This window comes from Nannospalax galili, unplaced genomic scaffold (genome assembly GCF_000622305.1).
Source record: "Nannospalax galili isolate Female #2095 unplaced genomic scaffold, S.galili_v1.0 scaffold500, whole genome shotgun sequence".
Lineage (NCBI taxonomy): Eukaryota > Metazoa > Chordata > Mammalia > Rodentia > Spalacidae > Nannospalax > Nannospalax galili.
In genome coordinates, this window is record NW_008347292.1 from 543,558 (window position 1) to 554,566 (window position 11,009).

Here is an 11,009-nt window from a genome sequence, read left to right on the forward strand (position 1 = left end):
ACCTGTGTCATGCAATGCCGACGGAGGTGAGAAGAGGCTGTCGGATCCCCTGGTACTGGAGTTACGGACAGTTGTTAGCTGCCATGTAGGTGCTGAGATTCGAATCTGGGTCTTCTGCAAGAACAACCAGTGTTCTTAACCACTGAGCCATCTCTCCAGCCCAAACATTACCTTCTTATATTAAAGTTTTCCTCATCACAGCCTTCTTCAGAAATCACTGCCAGCCCCACCTCTTTGTTTCTCAGTTTGTGGATAATCTGTTTCCTTATTTCTTTTAATTTTATATTATGTATATGAGTGGTGTATTGCTTGCATGGAGGTAGGTACACCCATGTCGTGCAATGCCTGTGGAGGTCAGAAGAGGGCGCTGGGTCCCCTGTAACTGGAGTTATGGATGGTTGTTAGCTGCCATGTGGGTGCTGGGAATCAGGCCTGGGTTTTCTGAAAGAACAGTCAGTACTCTTAACTACTGAGCCATCTCTCCAGCCCCTTCCTTATTTCTTAAAATCCTCTTCATGTCTGAAGTCTGTGCCATATGCTTGTTTTGTTTGCTGTTTTTTGAAACAAATTTTTTATTGAATTTTTGTGTATTTCATACAGAAGACCATCTTTATACTCCCTTCCCCTTTGGAACCCTCTCAAAGCCCTCCCACTGGAGTTCATACCTTCTGTCATTTGTGTTAAGGCCTATCATGTAAAGTTAGTGTCCTCAGATGTCCCTCAGTGCAGGTTTATCCACATCTAGACAGCCTATCTAGAGTCCCTCCCCTTAAGAAGATCAGTTCTTCCTCACCCAGCAGTAATCAGCTGCCAATAATTCTTCCACTAAGATTGGGGCCTGCTGTCCATTTCCACAATTCTGTGCTGGGTTTTTGTCTGCTTGAAGTTGGCATGGATCTTGGGCATGATGACACCATTGCTGTAAGTTTGTATGAGAAGAGTCCCAGGAGCATGTAGGACTCTATCCTTTGGCCTCTACAAGCACTTGCATGCATGTATGTACCCACATGCACTCATATGCATGTGGATGAACACACTCACAAAAGTCCTCTTCTCATAAAATTGCTCTTCATCTAAGCTTATTTTTGATGTGTTGACTCTACACCAAGACCGATGATTTCCATTAAAGGCAAGCTATGCTTCAACGTGCCTTTTGGTAAATTTTTGAAATAGTGATTGCTGATCCTTCATTAAAGATGCATGAAAACTGAGTCACATCTTGGCTCACGTTTCCTAAAAGGCACACGGTACTGGATTCGATCTTTATTATCTCTCCCAAATCCACCAAATACACTTCTGAAACTCAGCAATGAAGATGAGTCCAATCATAGCAACTTCATATATATAGATGTAACATCCCTAAGGTACTTGCAGAGACAGTGTCACTACCAAAAAGTATTTAAAGACAAACATTTTCTAACAGTGACTCACAACTGCATAAATCAATACTACTATTAGTTTTTACAGAAAATTCATTTAGAGTAAATAATTCACCTTTTATACCAATAACATTTTCCTCATCTAACTTTAAACTTTATAATTACCTCTCATCAATTGATGGTTCTTTTTGTTGCAAATGAGGCTTGACTCCAAGCATTGGGCGAATATTAGTTGATAAGGCTCTGATGGTGTAACTGATTTCATTCTCTCTTGTGACATCACTGTCATAGCCTATCATGAAAATATAATGTTATTAAGTGATAATTAAGGTAGTCAATTGCAATCTTATAAATTCAACAAATTCAACTTCTTTCAACAATATGGAATGAACTGTTATAGCCACATTATTACAAAGGCAACTAGCAAAAAATTATGTGAATATTTAATAATATGTAATGATACTAAGTATCACTAAATAATAGCAAGCTACAAAATGAGTTCAATATGATTCCATTTTCATTAAAACATTTTATATATGTAAGTACACATATACACTAGAATAGGCCCTCAACTGTTAATCTAAGTCTAAATGATTGAATTATTATTCCTATGTTTTTATTACAAAATAAATTTTCTTTAATGAGCTGGTATTACTGGCATATTAAAAAAATCAAAAATTATTTTAAAATATGAAATCCAAGGGCTGGAGAGATGGATTAGTGGTTAAGAACACTGGCTGCTCTTGCAGAGATCCTGGGTTTGGTTCCCACATGGCAGCTAACAATTGTCTATAACTCTAGTTCCAGGGGATCCAACACCCTCTTCTAACATCTGTGAGCAATGCACACAAATGGTAGTGGTACACTTATATACATGCAGGCAAAACATCCATATACATAAAAATAAAGTTTTAAATATGGGGCTGGAGAGATAGTGCAGTGGTTAAGAACAATGTTCTTGCAGAAGACCCAGGTTTGAATCCCAGCACCCACATGGCAGCTAACTGTCCATAACTCCAGTTCCAGGGTATCTGACAGTCTCTTCTGTCCTCTGTGGACACTGCATGACACGGGTGCACTTATCTACATGCAGTAAATACACGCATACACATAAAATAAAAATAATAAATAAGTTTTAAATATGAAATCCAATAATACAAAGTTTTAACAGTAATTACTTAAAATGATTGCCTTATAGATGATTAATACCTAAGTCATCACTACATGCCAGTCATGAGTCACAAAATAATTCTGTTGTAAAACTGACACAAAACACTAATAGCACAATTATTCAAAAACTATTTTTAACTTCTGTAGTTTTAACAGTGGAGCTAATTTTTTCTATATTTTTGTTACATTGTTTTTAAATGACATGCCTCCATCTTCTTCAGAATCGATGTCAGATTCTTCACTATCACAAGGCTTTCTTTCTCGATAGCTCTCCGTTTCAGTTGTCCATACCATTAAAGACGTATCTGCACCTCCCAGGGTAACCAGCATACTGTCATCATAGGTCCAGCGAACATTTGTGACATGTGTACTATGAGCCACATACTTCTTAAATTTCCCAAATTTTCCCTGAAGATAAAATCAAATTCAAATACTCTAAAAAAATTTCAGCATTCAAAACTTTTGTTGTGAAATTTTGAACTAATTATAGTTTGTTATATTTTATTTCTTTTTTGTTGTTGTTTTTGTTTTGAGATAGGGTCTCCCTGTAGCCCCAGCTGGCCTAGAGCTCACTGTGTAGACCAGGTGGCCTTGAACTCACAAAGATCTACCTGCCTCTGCCTCTTGAGTGCTGGGATTAAAGATATATGCCACCACAACCAGCTTTATTTCTTTAATATATTACTAGAAATTAAAAGAGTCCAAGTGTAACATGTATAAAAACCCATGACAAAACAGTGACATTTGCTAGAATTAAAAAAATACCAATTCCCAACCTGATAATATTAAAGAGTAATATTAGTAGTTTCGCACATTACTAACAACATTAATGCCTTTGGAACCAAATTGATAATATTCTGCATTAAGAGCATAAATATGTTCTTTTTTATTTAAAAAATTATTATTTGTGTATGCGTGTATATCCGCTTGTGCTATATGTGTTGGACACGTGTGTCATGGCATGTATGAGGAAGAGGACAACCATGTGAATCAGTTCTCTCCTACCTTTATGTGCATTCTAGGGGGCATGAACTCAGGTGGCAAGTTTGCATGGCAAGGGTCTGACTCATCTTGTCAGCCCATAAAAATGTTCTTAATTTGACTCCTTTCTAGAGAGCTGTATTAAGAAAATGCTAGGTGGACATGGTGGTGCACACTTTTAATTAATCTCAGCATTCAGAAGGAAGAGGTTAGTGGATCTCCGTGAGTTCAAAGCCAGCTGGGGGTTATAGGGGGACTCTGTCTCAAAAAGGCCCCCCAAAAATAAAAACAAAAAAGGTAAAAAATAAAAACAACGGTCATATACATATATTGCTGTTGTAAATAAAAACAACTTACAAACGCTATGCAGAGCATAGCTATAAACAAAATTATCATTCATTTTGTCAATATACATAAAATATATACACTATACACATAGAAACATATTTCACTTTAATTCATTAATGTTTCTTTTTCTGATTTATTTATTTTTATTTTATCTGTATGACTATTTTGCTTGTATATATGTAAGTGCATCTGTGTCATCAATGCCTGCAGAAGCCAGAAGAGGGCATTATATTCCTGGAACTGATGTTAAGGATAGTTGTTAGCCACTATGTGGGTGCTGGGAACCAAACCCAGGTCCTCTGCAAGAGCAGTCAGTACTTTTAACTGCTTAGCCATCTCTGCAGCCCCTAGTGCTTTCTTTTATAAGTACTACATACACAGATTTCTCTCTCTCTCTCTCTCTCTCTCTCTCTCTCTCTCTCTCTCTCTCTTGTGTGTCTCTCTCTCTGTGTGTGTGTGTGTGTGTGTGTGTGTGTGTATGATATTTGGTGCTTCACACATGCTGGGCAGGCACTTACTGCAAAACTATACTCTCAGCTCTGTACTTTCCTTTTAAATATCAAGAAAACTTTAAGTTATAGACACTGGAAAATTTAAATCTAGAAATGAGCATTACTAAGTTCTACAAGGAATTTCAGGTCAATAAATCATAAGCAGGTTTTAGGTGGACATCTTTTCAAAGGTGTTAAAATAAGGTGCCTTAAATGAACAAAACAGAGTGGCCAGTGATATGGCTTAACTGGTAAAGGTGCCTGCCACCAAGTCTGACGACCTGAGTTCCATGCCCAGAACTCATAGGGTGGAAGGCAAGAACCAGCTTCAGCAAGTTGTCCTCCAACTTCCACACACACTATGCCACACATCTGTGCACCCTCCCCCAATAAATAAAAATGCAAACTTAAAAAAATAAAAAAATGATGAACAAAATCAGTGAATTCTGAATTCTCTGAGAAAAAAGACAGAATAAAAGTTAGGGGGACTGCCATGTGTAGTGGCACAGGCCTTTAATCCCAGCACTGGGGAGGCTGAGGCAGACAGATCTCTGTCCTTCAAGGCCAGCCTGGTCTTCATAGCAAGTTCCAGGCCAGCAGAGCTACAATGTAAGACCCTGTTTCATAAGTCAGAGAATGACCCAGCAGTAAAAGTACTTGCCATCAACCTGATGAACTGAGTCTGATCCCCAGAACTCACAGGTTGGATATAGTCAACTAACTCTTACAAGTTGTCTGGTTTCCACATGAACACATGCTGTGGCATGAACATGCTCTCCCTTACAAATAAATGTAATTAAAAATTGGTTGTTTTTTTTTTTTTTTTAATTAAGAAGGGAGGATTCTCCACAGTGAAATGGTAATTTCTCTAAGATTCTACGGTTCTTGCTACAACGATCTCTCTTCTCTCCCTTCTCTCCTCCTCCCTTCCCTTCCTCCCATTAGGGATCAGACATACTAGGCAAGCACTTTATCACTAAGCTACATCCCCAGGTCTAGGATGTGTTCTTGAGTGCCTGAGTTCCCAGTAAATTTTAAACCTATGTTTTCGGGGCTGGAGAGTTGGCTTAGCGGTTAAGAGCACTGACTGCTCTTGCAGAGGACCCGGGTTCAATTCCCAGAACCCACATGGCAACTACAATTGTGCATAACTCCAGTTCCAGAGGAATCCAACACCATCCTCTGACCTCCGTGGGCTGTGCATGACATGATTGCACTTACACACATGCAGGCAATATACTCATACACATAAAATAAAAATAATAAAATATTTTTTTAAATGTTAATATAGGCAGTTAAGATTACCATGCCCTGATACTGCAATATTCCTTCCGTATCCTACTTCAAATTTTTGTTTATGTTCATATTGGTGCTAGATAGATTACAATATAAAACTTATGATAATAAGAAAGTAAATACATCTGTACTCATACATAAATTTCATTTTGTGCTAAGCAAAGTCTCATGCTTTGCAGAAGTTTGAAGCGAGAACAGTAAAAAAAAAATTAACTGAACATATATAGAACATAGCCTATGTTCTATAGAACTATAAGGAATCTGTACTATTTGGTTTCAGAAAAAAAATTGTTCATCACATGAAATCAATGTTATTTCATTTTTTAGGTATTTAAGTGTTTTCTATTTAATTGGTTTTAAAACATTTTCTATGAGGTTTACGCTGACTGTTCGGGATGTTTCTTCATTGCTGTGACAAAACACTCTGACCACTACCAACTTGGGGAGGAAAGGTTTTATTTTATCTTACATCTCCCAGGTCACAGTTCATCTGGGAGCCCAAGGTAGGAACTCAGGGCAGGAACCTGGAGGCAGGAGCTAGAGCACAGGCCATGGAGGAATGCTGCTTACTGGCTTGCTCCCCTGGCCCCTGCTCAGCCTGCTTTCTTATGCAACACAGGCCCACTTGCCCAGGGGTGGCACCACCCACAGTGAGCTGGGCCCTCCCACATCACTCATCAAGAAGATGCCTCTCAGACATGGCCACGGGCCAGTCCAATAGAAGCAATTCCCCAACTGAGGCTCCCTCAACCGAGGTGCATCAAGTTGACACTAAAACTGTCCAGCACACTGACTCTTAATGATATATGTTTAAATTATATTTTATTTATAATTATAAAAATATTTAAGTTAATATTTGCGATAAAAGAAATATTTATTTTCTATTTTTATTTTATGTGTATGAGTGTATTGCCTGTATGCATGTGAGTGCACCCGTGTTGTGCAATGCTGCGGAGGTCAGAAGAGAGCTTCGGATTCCCCTGGAACTGGAGTTAAGGACAGTTTATAGCTGCCATGTGGGTGCTGGGAATCGAACCAGGTCCTCTGCAAGAGCAGTGCTCTTAATTGCTGAGCCATCTCTCTAGCCCCCCCAAAAGCAGTATTTCTTTTAAAAGAGATATTTATATTTTTTAATAATGAAAAACACTGTACAATATAACATAAATTAAGGCATAGCTTAGATTACTATAACAGTTACTTTAGATAAAAACTCTAAATATAATGCCAAGAATAGGAAACATGATTCCAAACCTTTGGTGATACATTACATGCTATTTAATGCATTATTCATATTACAATGAAATGCTATGAAAAGACTTTACCCTAACCATTTTCATAATAATTATCATTAGGTAAGTTAAGAAAAAACACTTACCTTAGCTGGATATCTAAATAACTTCACAAATCCCAAATCATCCCCTGTAGCTAGGACCATTTTGTCACTGGTGAGGCAAGAGGCAGTTACATCTGTGACTTCTCCAATAATTGGCCAAATTCCCTCACAACATAAACCAAGCACACTTGTCCATGAAGCCCAACTAATTTTTTCCACCTAAAAACATAAAAAATGCTGTTTAAGTTTGTAATATTTAAGTTAATAACCCAAATCTGAACTTTTTTCTATGACGCAAGTAAAACTTTAGCAGGAAAATTGCTAATCACTGGTTGGTTTTATAGCTTCCCAGAGCCTACTGCCTGCACAGAAGTTTCAGCATAATATAATCTGGGTCCTACTTCTTATATAACCACTACACTATAGCTACTGAGCATACAGTGACTGTTTCTACCCTCATATTATTCAAGAAAACATGCTTAATTTCATGTCTAAATTCTATTAATGGATTATAAGCATGTTTTCCAAACTAGTCATTCTAGAAATTAAGAGCTTTGAGAGTCCCTTCCTTTATTAAGCCACTTTCAAGTTAATTTGCTCAGCATCTCTTCTGAGGTCATACTAATATTATCAGGCACAAATCTAAGCACAATCCCCACCACCACCTCCATTCTGTCTGCCCCTCGCTCCCCACATTGTCAGAACAACTTTCTTAGATACATGGGCTTCAAAAGACATGTCAGACATACAGCACTTCAAAGGAGATGGCATCCTCTCTATTTACTGAGGGCTGCTTCTTCAGTTTGAGGAAAGTGATTCAGGTATGGCTAAAGTTTATATGTTCCTTTTCTTAAAACAGCATCTATCTTCCTTTACTCAATTATGTGCTCTATCTATCCCAGTAAAATAAACTCTTCACAGAATAGCTTTAGTTCAAATAATGTGAGAATGAGCATCACACACAGGTGAATCATGGAAAGGAGGCATTGGTTTTCAACCACACTCAATCATACAAACACCACTAAAGGCAGCAGTGTCTTCCTACCTCCACACAGGGGATGCTTTGTTTTTTCCCTCTGGGAGCTTCAAAGAATAGCTGTTCTTTAGCACCAGTGTTGACCTGTAAAAGCTTTCCTTAAAAGAAAAAATTTAAAATTAAAAAAATAGAAATACAAACATCACTAATGTGAACTGAGGCTTCCAGGAAAGAAAAACAACATAATCTGTGACAAACATCCCACAAAGCAGATGAGAACTCGTGTAACTATGGAGAGCTGGAATGTTACAAGTCTGGAGCCAAATTATCATGGGATATCTTTAGTCAGGGTCATATACTACTAGCCTCTATGTACGATCTAACATCTATTAGTTAAGTAAACCCTTTTGGAATGGACAAAAACCCTTGCTTCCACCAACCCAAAGACTAAGGATGCCAACAGATAGCATCTGAGGCTAAAACAGAGACTCCCTCTTTGCTGTAAAGTGCTGACCTGACTGATATACCTATCAATGTATTTAAAACGTCTCTTGATTTATGACTTTCCTTGTTCTATTACTATAAAAAAGTTTGTTAAAACTGTTATCACACTGGAACATGGTATTTGGTATAATCTGAATCTGTGTTCCCACAGATGTATTTGGCTCCAGAATAAACTATCTCTTACTCTCTTTGAATTGATAGTTGCGTTTTTACATTGGCTGTAGTGTGTTGCTTATATTTTATAGGAGAAATTAAGCTTAAATATAAAACTACCAGGTCTTCTGGTACAGGCTTGTATTTCTAGCTGCTCAGAAGGCTACGACAGGAGGTTCACAAGTTCAAAGACTGCCTGAACTACAGAGTGAGTTTAAGGAAAGCCTGTGTAAATTAGTAAGACCCTGTGTCAAAAGGAAAAAGAAAAAATTGACTTGGGACATAGCTTGGTGGTAGAGCACTTGCTTAGCATATGCAAAGCCCTGGGCTCAGTAACACAACACTGTTGAAATACATAAATGCATATATAAATACAGATCACTTCTCTCTGTATATATTAAGAGCACTGCATTTTCTTAATCTCCATATAACTGATTTAATTCATAAATGGTTTATTTTTTTTGTAGATAGATACATAAAAACGATTTCAGTTGTTATTCACATTTAAAAATTTGAAACAAATGTTGGAATTTTTTAAAAGTACAAGTATTCTGTCTAACAATATTTGAAAAACCTTAATTTATAATATTAAATTTATGAAGTTGAAATGTGAAATATAATCCTTAAGAATGAGGGCAGTTAAAATATTTAACATTTATCCAAACTTTTCAAATATTGTTCCATGCTATGCATTTTGCAAAAAAAAAAAGATACTCATTAAAGACTTTGTCATAAAATTATGTCTATTTTTTTTTTTTTTTTTTTTGGTCTTTTTGAGACAGGGTCTCCCTGTAGCTCCAGCTGGCCTGGAACTCACTATGTAGACCAGGCTGGCCTTGAATTCACAGAGATCCACCTGCCTCTGCCTCCCAAGTGCTGGGATTAAAGGCATGTACCACCACGCCGGGCAAATTACGTCTACTTTTTAGGAAATGTATTTTATATAAAATGACAGAAGAGCTAGGTATGATAGAATACACCTTTAATCCCAGCATTTGGGAGGCAGAGGCAGGTGAATCAAGGTCAGCTTGGTCTACACAGTGAGTTTCAGGCCAATTAGGGTTATCGGGAGACCATGACTCAAGAAGACCAAAAATAAATAAATAAATAAATAAATAAATAAATAAATAAATAAATAAATGACGATGTACTTTTAAAATCCCCATTAACATTTCTATTTCCAAATTTGATTTTTTTCCAATTTATCTGACAGAAGTTTGGGCATTATGTGATGAGGCACCTCAGGACTGACAATAGGTACTCCATGTTGCAGCCCTAGCAGCTCCCAGCAAATGTAACCAAAAGGTAGCTGGCTCAGAGTTTGGCCCAGTTACCAGGATATGGGTTTGAGAAAAAGGTCAGCATGTGCCTGGTTGCTCTGGCTTTTCTAAAGCTTTTGTATTTTTTGCTTGGCTTGCACTTGCAGGAAGAAACTGTTAGGAACTTTTCCATCCCTGAGCTATGAGAAACTGTTGGGGGGGGTGGCTTTGATTTTTCTGTATAAAAGCCCACGCTGAGAAAGGCTTGGGGCAACACTTGGGACCTGAATGCCCAGTGTAGTCACCGGCCCACTATAAAGACTTTCTTTTAGCTATCTTCTGTGTCTGAGTGGTCTTCTCTGGAGGATTATCTCAAAATAATTATATTATGACTAAAATTCTTCCTTATATAAAATTTAGATTACTTTAAAATAAAACAACTTATCATTTACTATTCTAGCATTAGATGAACTACTAAAAAGTCTGAATCTCTATAGTATTTACTTTCAGATAAAATAAAGCACTGGAAATCAATTGTGAGAATAATAATTGTATTCTCAAGTCTTTGCTCCCCTCAAGTTTCACCTGAGATCCACCTGCCTCTACCTCCCAAAGGCTGGGATTAAAGGCCACCACACCCAGTCTTTCCCAAGGCTTTTGAACCTATTTGCTGGATCATGCTTCTATTTCTTTAAATAGCTATATTAAATCAAATGAAGCTTTTATCAAAGATTAAGTTACTGAGGTCTTACCTCTAACATCCCAATCAATGTGGGTGATGTAACTGGTGGCTCCTTTGCATATCCCGACTCGCTTACTACTCATCACATTATATATGTCTATGAAGCTGTCATGAGAGGCCACAGCCAGATACTTCCCAGAACCTACAACACAAACACATTTGCTTGGAACTTTCTATTCGTAGAAATATTGTTCACATGCTGCAATTAGAGTTAATTTTCGTAATATCTTTTTGGAGAAATCTTAGGTATTTCATAAGTTATATTACAACCAGGCAAATGCGTTGAATAACAAATGACAACATATTTTTCAAGAATGCTAATAACTAACAGAATGAAGTAGATTTTCTTTTTTTATATTTTTATTATTTTTTTCATT

The 11,009-nt window shown here is 37.3% G+C and overlaps 1 protein-coding gene across 3 annotated transcripts in view; it reads right to left on the bottom strand.

Moving 5' to 3' along the window:
• The window catches only part of Eml5 (EMAP like 5), a 188,905-nt gene that overhangs the window by 41,031 nt on the left and 136,865 nt on the right, over nt 1-11,009 (bottom strand). For all 3 annotated transcript variants that reach the window (XM_008843796.2, XM_029568615.1, XM_008843797.1), the window contains exons 23-27: nt 10,643-10,774; nt 8,044-8,132; nt 7,041-7,217; nt 2,756-2,957; nt 1,545-1,671 (exon numbers count right to left, since the gene is read on the bottom strand). In XM_008843796.2, coding sequence (XP_008842018.1) covers nt 1,545-1,671; nt 2,756-2,957; nt 7,041-7,217; nt 8,044-8,132; nt 10,643-10,774 — 727 coding nt within the window. The remainder of the gene's footprint in view (nt 1-1,544; nt 1,672-2,755; nt 2,958-7,040; nt 7,218-8,043; nt 8,133-10,642; nt 10,775-11,009) is intronic.